We start from the raw sequence: 16389 nt of genomic DNA, 5'->3' as shown, positions 1-16389 counted from the left end.
AGATCACGGCTGGAACCTTGCCTGTTTTCAGGACATAGAAACACCTCAAAGTGACGGCACAGGTATTTTCCTTTATGGCAGGAGGCACTGCTGTTTCCCTGAAATCACCCTGAGAGAAAAGAGCCGGGCTGCATGATGGAAGAATGCTGTGCTCTGGACCAGGCTGGGTTTGGTTCCCAATTCCATCCCTCACCAGCTAGGTGACATTGGGTAAATGACCTCTCTGAGCCTCAGTTTCCTCTTCTGTAAAATGGGGCCATGAAGAAAGTGAGATGGTATATTTTAAACACCCAACATGGTACCTAGCATTGTTGGTGTTAAGGAAATGGTATGTCATTGATCTTATCCTTATATTTTAAAAATCATTTTGGTTTTCACAGCTAAAGAGCCCAGGGCTGGAAATACCCCCAGTGTAGAAAGAACAATTTAGCGAATACTCAAACTCTGGTTTTTGTTAACCATCTGTGTCCAAGGCTAGTGGTTTGTTCATTTCAAGGAACTTTCTAGCTCTGGGTGCTGTCAGCCTATGAAAATATGTTTGCTGAACTGGGTTGAATCGTATGTGAAATTCATATATACTTGGGAAAGCTGAACATGCTCGCTTTTATTGAGGTTTCTAATGAATGAATGAGTGGAGTTGAGAAAAAGAGCTTAAAATGCCCCCATGGTTTATGATTTTACCAATTTGCTTCAGAGCATTTTCATCAGGAAAGAAACACAGGGCTCAGCTGACCCACTAAGAAACACATGAATTTCCAAGAAGGAGAAAGGTATTCTTGTCTGAGAAAGCCCTGGCTAATGTGTCTTCCATCTGGAAAGTCTTTGCAAACCTGCTTGGGACGTGCCAAGTTCAGTTATATTCGGCACTGTTCAGAGACAGAGGAATGTGCATAACTTTGCCGGGGATGGAGACAGCTGTCATTAGTTCTGCACTGCACCAAAATCTTTATGAAAATCTTCCCAAAACAATGATGATAGTTAGATAAGATTTAATGACCAAATATTAACGGCCATTAAAATTCAAGAAGTGTTTGCTAAGTGTTGTAAATTCAGCAAGCGCTTGTCTCGTTTCTGCCTTGGGTCTGCTGGCGAGCCCTACACGTAAGTAAATAAAGATGGTGCAGAGGTGAGGCTCCCAGGGAGGGATGGACCGATGCAGTGGGAGCCCAGAGGATGGGGTGGCTTGTTCTGCCCGGGGCATCAGGGTTGACAAGGAAACTCTCTCTAGAAAGAAGATGACACGTGGGCTGACAATGATCAGGAGTTTGGGGCAAAACAGGGAGAGGAGGATGTTCCAGGCGAGGAAAGAGCCAGACCTGAAGGTGCGGGACCAGTCAGGTTGGATAAGTATTGAAATACCTGGGCTTAGAAAAGGTAACAGCTGGTGTTTATGAAAGGCCTGGAATCCACACTGTCATTTGAATTGAATTGAATCTGTAGCAAATGGGGAGCCCATTTGGGGTTTAAACCGACAAGGGGCTTGGGTTTTAGGTCACTGGTAGCTGGGGCCCCGAGGCACAAGTTAGGTGAAAATAGGAGGTCACATGATGCTTTGGCCTTAAATGGGCCCGACACAGGGAGGGAAGACTCCAGAGACTTCCGGGGGAAAATCCAACTGCCCTTGGTAACTGAAGGGATTCGGGAGAGGGAGGTAGAGGACGTGGCCAGCCTGCTGGCATGGGGGCCGATGCTCTTTATGGTTTGTTTCCCTTCAAGTCTTTGCTTGTTAGTCGTTGGAGCTGGTTCCAGATTCTCTCATCCATGTGTTTAAGCTCAGCTTTCTCTGAGCTTGGTTAGTGAGGCTCGTCCTGGGGGAGCCACCACAACTGAGATGACCTTAGGTTTTGTCATCAGGCGTCTCCCATGTTCGGGCGTCTTGCTCACTGCTCCCCTGAGCTTATGGCACAAAGCTGAGTGTAGACAGACTTCCAAGCCGAGACAGTCACAGTGGGGGTTGTACCTACATTACGATGCCTGGCAGTTACCTCATTTCGTCCCCCTACCGACTCAAGAGAAGGAGACCTTATTCAGAGCTCCATTTTGCAGGGGAGGAAACCGAGATGAGTGGTAACGTGTCCTTTTTGCTGTTGAGGGGCAGAGACCAGAGCCAGGGGTGGATCCAGGCCCTGTGGCCCCGCAGAGCATTTTCTTGCCACGAGGGCTGCAGGAGGGGAGACTGGCTTCGGGGACAGAATTAGCCAGATCATGAAGAGCTGAGTGGGGCTGGCCTCGAAAGAGTCTGACAGTACGGACTCTGTAAATCGCACCCTTCTTTCGTGCCACACGGATCTAAAGCACATTGCTATACACACATGTACCGCATCCATGAGAAGTTCCCTGCACACGATGTCAGATGTCTTTAAAGGTGAAACTCGTTTACAGGAAATGTCATTCTGATGAAGCGTGCTTTTTGAAATCATAGAAACGGTTGCCTTAAAATTAATGATGCATTGCAAATATCAGGGAAAAAAGACCCATCCAGTGTAAAGATGATTAAAATTCAGGTCAGAAGTCTGACTTAGTCAGGCTAAATTTTTTAATGAGATTTCAGAAAATTAATTGGGCGAATGCATTTTTATTCTTTTAACATGTAATTTTATGCTCCTGTTTGAAAAAAAAAAAAAAGGATTTGTCCATGGCTGAGGCTTATTGTGGTTCAAACATTTTTAACTCAAATTAGCGCAGGGTGGGGGGCATTTGTGGCCTAATTTGATCTGACTTGGGGAAGAGAGCTGGGTCTCTCCGAGCTTTCTGGGGTGGTCCAAGACACTCCCTCCCCCTGCTGTATGTCTGGTCGTGTCCTCCCATTTCTTGGGAGGGTGGGATTGGGGCTGGAGGTGACTCAGGACCTCGGCCGTGTCCTCGACTCCTGATCCCAACAGATTCCTCCTGCTGCCCAGGGAGTTGCTCCCAGAGGCTCCTCCTCTCTGAGATCGTGAGTCCTCCCCAGGCCTACTGCCACCTCCTCCCTGCCCCCCACCCCATCTCTTCTACCTTTTCGGGAGAACTAAGGGGCTCCCACCCTGGGGAAGGGGGATGAGTAGGTCAGAAATGGCCTCTGGTGCCCACAGCGCAGCCTAGAAAGGGAGGCGAGCCTGTTGTCTGGCACAGGCCCTGGGTGACTGGCATGAGGTCAGTTAAGTCAGAAGCTGCAGGTACATCCACCTCACCACTTTCCTGTAGCCAGAGGATGTTGGGTAAATGACCTCTGAGCCTCAGTTTCCTCATACGTGAAATGGGGCTGGGGAGACCTAAGTGAGATGGTGTACTTTAAACATCCAACATGGTACCCAGCATCAGGGGTGTTAAGGAAATGGGATGTCGTTGATCTTTTTTTTTTTTTTTTTTGCGGTACACAGGCCTCTCACTGCTGTGGCCTCTCCCGTTGCGGAGCACAGGCTCCGGACGCGCAGGCTCAGTGGCCGTGGCTCACGGGCCCAGCCGCTCCGCGGCATGTGGGATCTTCCCGGACCGGGGCACGAACCCGTGTCCCCTGCATCAGCAGGTGGACTCTCAACCACTGCGCCACCAGGGAAGCCCGATGTCGTTGATCTTATTCTTGTATTTTAAAATTCATTTCAGGGAATTCCCCGGTGGTCCAGTGGCTGGGACCCCACGCTTTCACTGCTGTGGCCTGGGTTCGATCCCTGGTCAGGGAACTAAGATCCCACAGGCCACGCAGCACAGCCAAAAAAAAAAAAAAAGAAGAAGAAGAAGAAACATTCATTTTAGTTTTTATAGCTAAAGAGCCTGGGGCTAGAAATATGCCCGGCGCAGACCCTTGGTGGGGTGCGGACGGGGGTGATGATAGTGACAGCTGACAGCTCCCTGTGCTTGATCCCTGGGCCAGGCTCCTGCCAGGCCGGGCACACCCCGCCTCAGCTCACCCCCAGCCCCTGGGAAATAAGTGCTGCCGTTCTCCAGACATTCTACACTGCCAACCCAATAGTAATAATAGCAACAAACATGCGGCATTTCCTAAGTGCTGGGCCCTCTTCTAAGTGTTCACTCATTAAGTTATTTAACCCCCGACAACCCTCTGCAGGGCATGCTGATTATCTCAGTTGGCCAGATGAGGAAACCGAGGCCCAGAGGGCTCACCGGTAAGTGGCAGAGCCAGGACTTGAACCCAGGCCTCCAGGCCCCAGTGTCAGTGTCTCAACTGACAGAGCCAGAGTGGCAGTCACCTCTCTGCCAACCTGGGCCCAGGGATTGTGTTTATTTTCCCCGGGAGGCAGCATGGAGTCCCAGACGTAATAGGGGACAGTAAGCATTACATGGGCCATTTTCAGAAAGGCCGTCAGGAGGATGTGTTGGAGCCGCCATCATGAGAGTTGTTCGGGGCCAGCCCCGTGTTTGCCCAGCAGTTTAGAGCTCCCCAGACCCTCTTCTCCTGGAATCCTCTGAGAAATCCTGGGCTGGTGTTTCTAACAGCTCCCATCATGGATGAGCTCTCTCGGATGCAGGAACAAGAGGGGAACTTGCCAGGGCCCAGCCAGGAGGTGGGTGGCGGCAGGGAGAGGCCTGGCCTTTGGGGGCAAGAGCTCAGTTCAGCTTTTCTCTACTCCGAGCCCCTGAGTTAAATCGGGGTCAGGACTCTGCTGGCTCAGGCAGCTGCGCCCAGGAGCCCTGTGTCCCGCGATGACCCCCACCTGAGCAGAGGCCCCTCTGGGGACAGGGCCCGGTCCTAACCCCTGTAAGGGCAGCGGAGGCCCCTGAGCCCCCTCACCCTGTGCTGCTGCCCGGGTAACCTGCCCCCTCCTCAGAGCTTTCCTCTAATTAGGTCGAATGGGCTGTGACAGGAAATGCAAATCTGGGTCATCGCATATGCAGATGTGCAGGGGAGTCTTAGCGATGGTGGCTGGGAAGTCGCCCGCATCCTCTGGGAGCTTCCAGTGGCTGTGGAGCTGGGCCGCGTGGCCTCTGGGGAACATCCTTGGGGTGGGTGGAGAGCGCTGGGGACTGTGACCACTCGCCATGGAGGGAAGCAGCCCCATGTTGGCAGAGCCAGGATCTTTAGTGAGCACATCCCCCAGACTCTTCACTGCCCCATGGCACCTGGCAGCGCAGCTGGGTCTCTATCGTCAGGGAGTTCAAGTCCCAGCTCCCCACTGCCTGTGCCTCAGTGTCCTTATTCATAAAGTGGGATTAATAAGTCTTGTCTTACAAGGCCGTTAGGAGACTTTAGTCCTGAGACCTGTCTGAGCATCTAGTACAGCAACGGACGCATAGTAGGTGCCTCATACACGAAAGCTTGTCGTCGTTATTTTCATGACCACGTGTGACCCCTCCAAGTGCCAAGAAAGCTGCCTTTTTCTAGGGTGTGTGATTTCAGCTGCACCCATAGAAATGACAGTGGCTGGGTCACAGAGTCCCTTCTGCACCAGGCTGTTTTGGATGCATTTCGTTGTGTCATTTGACAAACATGCCCTGAGCACTTGCTTCGAGTGGGTCAGAGCAAGGGGAGCACTTGCTTTGAGTGGGTCAGAGAAAGGGGACTAAGACAGGGACCCACTTGGTGAGGCCCATGGTGGGGGGATGGTTGGGACTCAGGTGGCTGAAGCAGGAAGTGTAGGCCTGGCTAGTCACCGGGTCTCAGAGGAAACGCGGAAGTGGCATCTGAGTTGGGAGGCCACACAGCACAGGGTGAAGGGTATAGGTGAAGGGTAAAGGCTCTGGAGTACCCAGCCCCGGGTTCAAATCCCCGCCGTTACTCATGGTGGGGTCTGGAGCCTCCCCTCCAAGCCTCCACTCGGTTTCCTGAAATGGAGATTGCGACGATGTCCGCTCACAGGGTCCTGGGAAGCATTCTGCACGGTGCCTGGCATGTAGTCCGTGCTCAGTAAATGCATGCTTGCTTGTCTTAGGTGGACACGCAGTGTATAGGTAGGTCAGTTGCTGTGACTAAAGAACTTACCTGACAGAGACCAGCAGGTGCTGGGTAAGAGCATCGTCTTCTTCCTCCGCCAGCCCTCCCTCCCGCTCGGGTCCCCGGGTGGAGCGTCTTCAAATCTCTGAAGTCCTGGAGACTTCAGAGTCGGGGTGGGCCCAGCTGTCATCTTGCTGAGGGAAGGAGGCAGCGGGATTGCGGGCTGCGAGGCTGAGTTCCATTTCTCACTCCTGGCAAGAGGGTGCCCGTTAGGGTCTCCTTGGCCCACGGCCGAGCCTCGGCAGGTGCAGAGGTGGTGGGTAGCTGCTCGGGGGCCCCCCCGGCTTCCTCACTCCTGCCCTGCCCACGCCTGCCAGTAACATGACTGCAACCACTAAGCACCTACTGTGTGCAGGGCTCAGCGATCTCACGGGACCCTCACGGCCACCCTACTTCCCCCTCATAGACGAGGAGACCGAGGCACAGGGTGGCTTGTGTAACCGCCAAGGTCACCAGCCAGCGACCCAGGCTGATGGGCTCCACTGTCAGGGTTCCCAAGGCTCCTCCAGGGCCCACTGGTCTATTGTTGGCATTCCTAGTAGGTAGAATTCCAGAACACAGCCCAGTGAAATACTTGATCTTCCACACTCTCAGATGATCTGGCCCAAGTCTGGAGGAGACATTTTTCACTTCAGAAAATTCAGCGGCTTATTCTTGCTGCAGTGGGGCTTCCAGGGTTCCTTGCCCCACCCCTGCGCCCCAGACTGAATCCTACACACATTTCTGCACACGTACTATATGGAAGTCATCTGGCAACAACAGAGACCCTTTCTTCATGCCACCATCCAGCTGGGGAGGGTCCCCAGTGTCAGTGATCCCCCGCCTGAGAGTAGCAGGAGGGAGGGCGCATCCCGCCAGGCTGACATGGGGCATTCTCTCCCCGCCTCCCCCTCCCAGGGCCCAGCGTTGGCGCCCCGTCCTCTCCTCTTCCCGGGAGTTCCTCTGCGCGTGTGTTTGTGTGTGTGTCGGTGGGGGGGGGAGGTACCTGGCCACTGCTACCTCACCTGTTGGCCCCATCCCTGGGCAGGTCCTACAGCTTAATCACGGCTTTCAATGCTGGCCCCTGGAGAGTCATCACGAAGTCTCCAGAGTCTTCACGTTGCCATAAAGGAGGCAGTGTATCCACAAAATGGGCTCAGAGTGTCAGGCTGCAAGTTTAACCTTCGTGGTCTCGTCTCTGTGATGGGACTGGCCACCCCGGGAAGGGAAGTTGCCGCTTTTAGGGTAACTTGCAGGGTTAGGGTTGAGGTTGCACGTGGAGGGTCCACAGGGCCTCCCCGTGGTTGTGTGACTTCGGTGAGTTGCTTCCTTAGACATTTATTGCACCTACTCTGCTGCCCGGCTCCACCGGGACAGAAAGGATTCAGGAGTGACAAAGGCAGGCAAGGCGCTGGCCCACAGAGCCAGCCTTCAGGGGGCGGAGACAGAAATGAGCAAAGGAAAAAGTGATCACATACTGAGGGGTGGTGATAAATGCTGTGGAAGAGATCCCATCTGCAGGGCGGGGTCCTTGGCCTCAAATGGAGCCGGTGTGGAGAGCGCCAGGGGGCGAGGGGGGCTCTGATAGTGGGCTTGGCAACCAGGGTCCCTCCTTCACCTTGTAGGGGCGCTGCTGGGGCTCAGGAAGGGGCAGCAGCGCCCCGCCCCCCCACCCACGGCTCCTGGCCCTCCACTCTGCCTGGCCGGTCACCGATGCCCCCTGTCCCTCCCCTCCAGAGGCACCCGAACGCCCTGTCTTTTCGCTGCTCGCTGGCTGACTTCCAGATCGAGAAGAAGATCGGCCGAGGGCAGTTCAGCGAGGTGTACAAGGCCACCTGCCTCCTGGACAGGAAGACAGTGGCTCTGAAGAAGGTGCAGGTGAGCCAACAGCCCCATGGGGTCAAGACCACATGGCAGGAGTGGCTTGTGTCCGAACACTGTAGCTCTGGTCTAGTCCTGTCTCTTCCCTCCCCCTCCCCCTCCCCCTCCCCCTCCCCTTCCCCTCCCCCTCCCCTCCCCCTCCCTTCCCCTCCCCTCCCTCCCCCTCCCTTCCCCCCCTTCCCCTCCCCCTTCCCCTCCCCCTTCCCCTCCCCTCCCTCTCCCTTCCCCTCCCCTCCCTTCCCCTCCCTCTCCCTTCCCCTCCCTCTCCCTTCCCCTCCCCCTCCCTCTCCCCCTCCCTTCCCCTCCCCCTCCCTTCCCCTCCCCCTCCCTTCCCCTCCCCCTCCCCCTCCCTTCCCCTCCCCTCCCTTCCCCTCCCCCTCCCTCTCTCCCTCCCTTCCCCTCCCCCTTCCCCTTCCTCTGTAAATGAGGGCAACTAGTACCCATCTCACTCACGGGGCTGTGGGAGAGTCAGGGCGACTTGTCTTTGTGGAAGCTCACTGTAAGCCATAAAGGAAAAGAAGAATGAGCATGTGCTGAGCACCTGCTGTATACTGGATCATGCTGGAGCTCACAGAACTTTGACAGCAGCCCTGTGGGTAGGGATTGTCATCCTCCCAGAGGAGGAAAACTGCAGACACGTGGATAACTCACCAGGGACGGAGGGAGCTGAGACTCAGATATGCGGCCACTGACGCTTTGTGGTCAGCTCTGGGCTTGAGTGCCCTGCCCAACCTCTGAGTCCCTCCTGAACGGAGGAGTGGGGTCGGACAGATGGGCTTTAGGCAGCAAAGCCCAGGCAGGAAGCTTTTCCATGAGACCACTGAGCCCGTCTGAATGCTGCTTTGCTGCAGAAAACGGTCTCGAATCCTCCAGCAGAGCTTCCAGGGTCCCTCTATTTGCTCATTTACCTTAAAGAATGAGATTAACAGCCTGGGCAGAGGAGGCCCAGGAGAGAGAAGGTAGCTGAGACACAGTCACGAGGTAGGGAGACAAGACGAAGGCCCCGCGCCTGGAGCCGGCCAGCGTGATTGCCTCCTTGTTGATCTGTGAGCTGCACGTGAGGCCTCTGATAGCCAGAGGAGAGACGGGCTCCTCGGTTCAGAAAAGGCCTGTGTTCTGCTCTTTGTCTGCCAAGGAAGGGCTTACCTGGGTTCTCTTGGTGTTGGTTTTTAGTGCCAGAATGGGTTCTGTGGTGGGGCTGCTGCAGTGTCGCCCTCCTGTTTGTTCCTGTAAGTTAGAAGATGCTGGGAGGACCCACACAGTGAACACTAGGGGGCTGGGGGTCAGGGGGCGCATGCTGTACCCCCTCTTCTTACTCGGTCCACACGACTGTCCTGTGAGGTCAGGCTGTTGGCCCCATTTACAGACGTGAAGCCTGAGGCTCCAAGCGTGTTTCCTGCCACTTACCAGTGCATGACCTCAGCGAGTCACTGGACTTCTCTGGACCTCAGTCTCCTCCTCTGTAAGTCGGCGACAGTAACTCCTGCCTCATGGGAGTTGCCGTGATGATTTGGTGGAAATTGGTCAGCACAGCACCTGGCACGTGGTGGGCACCCAGTAATCCGAACTGTTGTCCTTACAGGGTTCCCTCGGCAAGGAGGTGGGAGAACCCGGACTGGGGTCCTGGGCCTCATGCCCCTCTGGGGGTGCTGGGTTTTAACCACTCTTTCTCTGTTTCCTCTCACCCAAGATATTTGAGATGATGGACGCCAAGGCCCGGCAGGACTGTGTCAAGGAGATCGGCCTCCTGAAGGTGAGTGCCCTGGGCCGAGCGGGAGTCCCTCACTTCCTTGGGCCAGTCTGGGCCACATCATGTCCATCACAGCCCTCAGCCCATTAGATTCAGAAATGACATACCTGGGGAGGTGGGCAGCAGCTTGTTTGTTTTCTTGTGGCCTGGCAGGGACCCCGCCTCACCTCTGCCCCGTCCTCATGCCACCCCCAGACTGGCTGTCCTTGTCCCACGTGGATCCTGGATGTGGCGGCCCGTGGACCAGGCTACTGGGGAAGGAGCGAGGGTGGGCGTTGGGGTGAACTTCGGTTTGTCTGTCTCCGTCTCCCTCTCTGTCTCATCCTGTCTTTCCTCTCAGTCTCGTATTCTTGTATTTCCACGTGGTGACACGCACATCTGAATATTCAGCCACAGTGTGTTCTCTCTTCTTCTCTCCCATCCTCTTACTCCCACAAGGAGATGCTCTCTGTTGGGGAGACTCAGCAAAGCCAGCCTGGGGCACTGGGTAGAATTAACAGCCAAGCACACGGCCCTGGGTTCTGGCTGCTGGAGGGGCCCAGGGCCCCTGAGTTGTCAGCCTGTTGGGCTCTTGCCAGGTCTCCCACAAGGAGGAGGCATAGTTGGGGATGGGTCTCCCCAGGGGGTAGCTGGTGTGCCCGCTCCTCTGTGGGCAGAAGTCCTTGGTTCAGCCAGAGCTGGGCTGACTGGACAGGGTCGTGTGAAGGACAGACGTGCAGGGGCCCATCTAAGGCGAGGGATGGTGGTGGTGTCTGTAGTCGTTTCTGTCCACCCCCTGCTGGCTTCCCCACTGGCCTCCTGAGAGTCAGAGATGACGGAACTTTCTGGACTAGACCAAGCCTGGTCTAAGGGCTGCTCTCTCCTGGGGATCCCGCCCTACTCCCCAGGCTTAAGATTCAGTGTGGAAGGAGGGGGGCAGATTGTAGTGGCCTTGAATGCCACACTCAGGATGTGAGACTTGAACACGGGAACAAGAGGGGGGCCCTGTAGTGGCTGCGAGCAGGGGGCCGTGGCCAGATGGGAGTTGTGAGCGCTCGCTGGGGTGGCCCCTGGCCATGATGGGTCCCGGGGGCAAGGCTGGAGGCGGGAGGCTTGTAGCTATCACAGGTCCAAAAATACCCTTCAAATAACATTTTTAAAGTTTTACGAAATGGTCAACTTCGGGACCTGGTTGTGATGCTGGGAACCGATGACCTAGCCCTGGGGAACGGCTGTCATGATCACCCACCCGTCTCCCCACTTGTGGCCAAGAACATGTGTACTACTCACACGAGTGAGGAACTGTATGCGTGTGCACACTGAGCCAGGCTCTTGGGTTCCTGGGCGCAGAAGTGTGTGACCACAGCCCCTTTGGTGAGGCCGCCCCAGGTGGCGTGAACCCGGCCTGCCTGGGAGAGGGCGTTCTGACCTTCTCCCGGGCTGCAGTGCCGCCAAGTGCGGTCGGCCGTGGGCTTCAGAGGCAGACCCACCCCTTGCTCACTAGCTGTGGGGCTGTGGGCAGGCTGCTGACCGCTTGGGGCCTCAGTTTCCTCATCTGTCAAAGGGGGTGTTGACAGCAGTGCTGTGTCTTCAGAGGCGTTGGTGGAATTAGTGAGAAGGTGCATTGGAAGGACTCCGTGTAGCGTCCAGTCAGAGGCAGCCCTCGTTGCCATGGTTATAACCTCTGTCCCAAGGCCAGCCCCTTTCCGGAACTTGACCCACCTCCCCGGCCTGCCCGTGGAAGTCCACAGGATGTACCAGGGCACGAGGTGTTTCCTACAAAACAGAGGGAAACACGGTTCTCGGAGGGGCCACTGGGCGACATCGTTCATACTGCTCGTGCCAGGACCAGTGAGAGGCTGCCCGGCGTGGGGCAGGAAGGCGAGCCCTGTGGGGGCCTCCAGGGCTGGCGTAGGGAGAGAGCAAGAGGCGGATGTGTGGCTGTGGGATGTCTGCCGACGTGCCCCTCATTTCAGAATCCAAGACTGGGTGCAGGACGGCATGCAGCGTAGATGCACGTCCCTCGCCCAGCAACCTTCTGGGCCTTTGGGAAAATGTGCCTTCAAGTGGCCTCTGGAGGGGGAGCCCCTGTGGGCAGGCGACCATACTGTGGCAGAATATTTACGTCCCCTGTGCCTTCCCCAGATCCTGGAATCATTTTGGTGTAAACAGTTTCAGCTATAAGCAGTTGCCAGGGTCTCCTGTTAGCCAGGCAGGGGCTGACTTCCAGTCAGTGGGGTGCCATCCTGTCTGGAGGACACACGGGCAACGGCGATCGGGCCAGAGTCAGGGCTCTGGTGCTGAGCACGGCACTCAGGGTGGCTCTCACACCAGGAATGATTTTTTTTTTCAAGATTTCACAAAGAGTGGGTCAGGGACTTCCCTGTGGAGCCTGTGCTCCGCAACAAGAGAGGCCACGATAGTGAGAGGCCCGCGCACCGCGATGAAGAGTGGCCCCCGCTCTCCACAACTAGAGAAAGCCCTCGCACAGAAATGAAGACCCAACACAGCAAAAATAAATTAATTAATTAATAAACTCCTACCCCCAACATCTTCTTAAATAAATAAATTAATTAAAAAAAAAAAGAGTGGGTCAGAAATTGAGGAAGCGGGAAGGAAGAAGGAAGGAGACAGACACTTGTAAGCGCTCTACGGAGTGCAGCGACGGAGCAGTGGGGGCCTGGCCCTGCCCTAGAGGGGCCTGGGTGGTGATGAGGAGGAGGAGGGAAAGGAGGAAGAGGAGGGTCATTTCCACAAGTGTCTAGTGAGTCTTAGCTCTGTGCAGTCACCACGTTAGACATTTCAAGGGTATCAGCCCCTGTAATCTTCACAACTTCTCTCCAAAACATTATGTTCATTCTGCAGAGGAGGAAACTGAGGCTCGGAGATGCAAAGTGGCTTTCCCAGTGTCACCCAGGTCTGCCTGAGTCCCGAGCGCAGGCCTTTCCCCCCAGATCCCCCACCTCTCCCACTGTCCCACCTCTCAGGGGCTTCCTGCTCCCTCTTTTTCTCTCTTCGGACAGCAACTGAACCATCCAAACATCATCAAGTACTTGGACTCCTTCATTGAGGACAACGAGCTGAACATCGTGCTGGAGCTGGCGGACGCGGGCGACCTCTCGCAGATGATCAAGGTGAGGGTGCCTGGTGGGGGGGCCGGGTCTGGGGGCCACCCGGGTCAGGTGGCCCCTCCTCGGACCGAGTTCCTCACTGCCCTGGCCTCAGGCAGAGGTGGCTGCTCCGGGACACTCAGCCCCCCTTGCCAATGCTCACAGGCCTCAGCTGTGGTCCCTCTCGGGCCCCGTCCCCACTTGCTGGGAAAAGGCCAGCTATGGACAGTGGCTCGTGGGCCACTTCTGCCTTGCAGAGGGATGGGGGCAGAACCCCATGTAGGTCGGACCCCAGCTCGTGGAATCTGGGAAAGTGTCTTGTGGGGCCAACTGGCTCATTTTATAGAAGGGAAAACGGAGCTCAGAGAGGCTGAAAGACTTGCCTGAGGATCCTGCACATGGGGATAGACCGGTGCCTCTGGCCCAGGTCTCTACTTCCTGGCCTAGGGCCCTGCAGTGGACATCATCCCCCAGGTGACCTTCCTGAGGCCCCGCCAGCCCTGGAGAGGCATCTTCCTTCCCATATAATGGCTGAGGCTGGGGGTCTCGGAGAGGTTGGGCAACTTGCCAAGTCCCACAAGCAGTCCCCAAACTGCCCCGTCCCCCTCGCCCCACCTCCTTGGGCCCAGGACCAGGTCCGCCTGAGTCTGCACTCGGGGACCATCGCTGGTCCCCGCGTGATGGGCACCTACCGTGGGCCACAGCCCTGCTGAGCACATGCATCACTCACCAAGTCCACATTGTCCTTAGATAGCAAAGCTCAGAGAGGTTTAGTAACCTGCTTGAGGCAGCACAGCCTCTAAATGGGACCCCTGGGCCTGAGCTCTCAGCTTCACTCATTGCTCCTTCCTCATGGTTCTCACTACCCTGCTGGCTAGACCCTCATCCACAGACCGCTGTCGTGGCGTTGCGTCGCCTCCCTCCCAGGAGCCCAGTCTGTCCGTGAGCCAGGCTGGGCCACGCTCAAGCCCACACCCTGCTCTCAGCCACACTTGCAAACGGGGCCAGACATGGCTTCTCTGCCTTTCCCACCAGGCACTGGGGATTGAGCAGTTAATTGCTCGGCGCCTGCTCTTCTGAAATTTGGCTCCTAGGAATACGGGCGTCTCTGGGAAGCGGCATTACTTGAGCTGTTATCACCTGTTTTTATATTTTCGTTGACATATTAATGCATTTGCAGGGATGTTAATCTCCACACAGATCCCTGGTGGAAACAGATGTGCTATATCACGTCTGACTTCTTCCTCTCCCCCCCACCCCCGCCCCACTTTGTTTCTCCTTCCCATGTCATTCTCTCACAGAACACGCATGCATCCAGCACCCACTGTGTGCCCACCCCCATGCTGAGACCTAGGGGTGCTGCTGGCGGGGAAGTGCCCTCAGGGAGCTCACCTTCTAATGGGAGGGCAGGGCTGTGAACGAGCAGTCACGAGCTGCCATGAACAAGCCAAGTTCAGGGTCTGTGGGAGCCAGGGAAGGCTTCCTGGAGGAGGTGACACATGAGCAGAGACCCATGAGGGGATACCCGCAGCCCAGAGGCAGAACAGCTTGTGCCAGAGCCCAGAGGGATGGAAACCCAGGGGGCCACAAAGTACTTTGGTCCATGAGAGCACTGGGCAAGGGGGGCGCTGGAGAGCATGAGGCGGAGGGTGGTCGGACCAACCAGGGCCTCACGTGCAGGCTTAGGATTTGGAACCTTGCCCCGAGGTCAGCAAGAAGCTTCCTGAGGGGCAGAGTAAACATGATCAGCTTTGTGTTCTGGAAGAAGGACTGGATGCCCAGTGGAGGGAGGGGCGGGGCTGGGGGGAGAACAGCGGGAGGAAAGACCCTGCAATGTGGCCTGTGGTGAGGGTGCTGCACCCTGTCCGCCCCAGTGGACCGCAGACCCCCTCACAGCCTCTCAGTGCATGGAGTGGGGCTGGAGGCAGCCAGTGGGGTAGGGGGTGCTGGGCGAACTACAAATCCCTCCCCTCCCTGAACCTCAGTTTCCACCCCTGTCCCGGGGGCCTCAGAGGGGACGGCCTTGTGGGAACTGCGGGACCCGGATGCAAGCTCCTTCCAGCCAGCAGAGACAGGAGGGAGGCACGTGGGTGTCCAGCACCATTTGTGCCTGGCCTGGGGTGCCTTCCCTTCACCACGTGCCCCTTCCCAGGCTCCCCTGGGGCCAACCCTGGCTCAGGGTTCAAGTCGGTCACTCACCCCCTGGGTTTCTGGGGCAGTGGCCCGGCTTCCGGCCGCCTCAGGCCCTCCTGTCCCGGGAGCCCTCCTCCTCACCTGGCCTGGCACCTCCCCTCCCTCGGTCACGGGGCCCCTCACCCTGCCCTGCCCCTCCCTGAGCCTGTTGCCCCTGCTGTGGCCCTTCACCTGCAGAGCCTGGCTGGGCACTGTCCCCAGCAGGTGGGACAGGCAGGGCAGGGCAGTAGAAAGACCCTGGGCCCAGAGTCAGATACACCTGCTGGATGACCTTGGACGGGTCCCTGTTCCTCAGTTTCCCTGTCTGTAATGCACCCAGCACAGTGCCTGGGGCCTGGTAGCAGCTCAGTTTCTCTGGCCTTTCTCACTCTCTAGCCACCTCTGGGTTTTGAGGGGAACAGGGGCCTTGCCAGGGTCTGGCCTGGGAGGCCACTGGCCAGCAGACCCTGAGTCCCTAGGGTCCCCAGCCTCAGGGGCCAAGCAACACCACCAGGGCCGTGGTGCCGGCATTATTTACGACGGATGGTGAAGCGGGGAGCTGCTGCCGCCCCAGAACCCACCAGAGACTCTGTGCCTTCCTGCTAAATGTCACACACACCAATAGGACGTGACATTTAGAAAGTCACGGCTCACAGCCGTGCACGTCCTCACTTAAATGCTCTAATGAGGATTAGCTTAACATCATGGCATAAATAACACCCCAGCCCGGCCCACCGCAGAGGTCTGGGGTGGCCCGGGAAGGATGGGGGTCCTGTGCTGGGGGGTCCGTGCCAGGAGCCTGGGGCAGATCACACATGAGGCCTCCTCCGAGAATGGAGCTTCTTGGGGCTGCAGTGCCAGCTGTGACTGTCCCAGTGTTGGAGGTGCCCACATCCAGCTCTGCTGCCCCTGCTGGGTGACCCTGGGCAAGTTCCTGAACCTCTCTGACCTTGATCCTTCATCAGGTGGCTACTGGTGTCCTTAGAAGTGGGTTAAGAACTTGGGTTTCCTGAGTGGAAGGCCTGGCGTTCAGCTGTTGTGACTCTGCCCCTTACTAGCTCCCATGTGGCCCTCAGTTTCCTCATCGGTGAGATGGGTGCAGTCGTCCCTGTGTGGGGCCCAGCACAGACACTGCATGTGACATGTGCCTAGCAGAGGTTAGCTCGGGTCCCGCGTTCTACCCCATGCCCCATCCCAGGCTGGGAGTGTGACCTGGGTCCCCGTCTTCCCTGTGCCAGCTCAGCTGCCCTGACAAAGGGGCCAAGGCTTCTCCCCTGGCTGCTTTGGAAAAAGATGGTTGCTCTGAAGTGAACAAAAACCTGGTTCCAAGGTATGGGTGTGTGAGTCGTGCCCCCCGACCCACACAGGCCTGGCTCACAGGAGGTCCCCCAGAGGGATGCTGATCTGAGCAGTGGACGAGGGCATGTTCCCAGTTTACTTCTTCCAGGACCTTTGGTTACTTACAGCTCCCTCAGTGCAGCCTGGGTGGCTTTTGGTTTTTTGGTTTGTTTTTTTTCTGGAGCATTATGTATGATTTTCCAGTCAACAAAGTAGGTTTTGCCTGTTGAAACTGAGGGGGTCCATTTGAG

General features: G+C 56.7%; 1 protein-coding gene across 1 annotated transcript in view; it reads left to right on the top strand.

Moving 5' to 3' along the window:
* Positions 1-16389, top strand: part of NEK6 (NIMA related kinase 6) — an 83264-nt gene that overhangs the window by 46093 nt on the left and 20782 nt on the right. The window contains exons 3-5 of the mRNA XM_081238386.1: positions 7646-7786; positions 9480-9542; positions 12542-12652. Coding sequence (XP_081094512.1) covers positions 7646-7786; positions 9480-9542; positions 12542-12652 — 315 coding nt within the window. The remainder of the gene's footprint in view (positions 1-7645; positions 7787-9479; positions 9543-12541; positions 12653-16389) is intronic.

The sequence above is a fragment of the Mesoplodon bidens genome (assembly GCF_964165515.1).
Source record: "Mesoplodon bidens genome assembly, chromosome: 6".
NCBI lineage: Eukaryota > Metazoa > Chordata > Mammalia > Artiodactyla > Ziphiidae > Mesoplodon > Mesoplodon bidens.
This window is presented reverse-complemented; position numbering and strand designations above follow the sequence as displayed.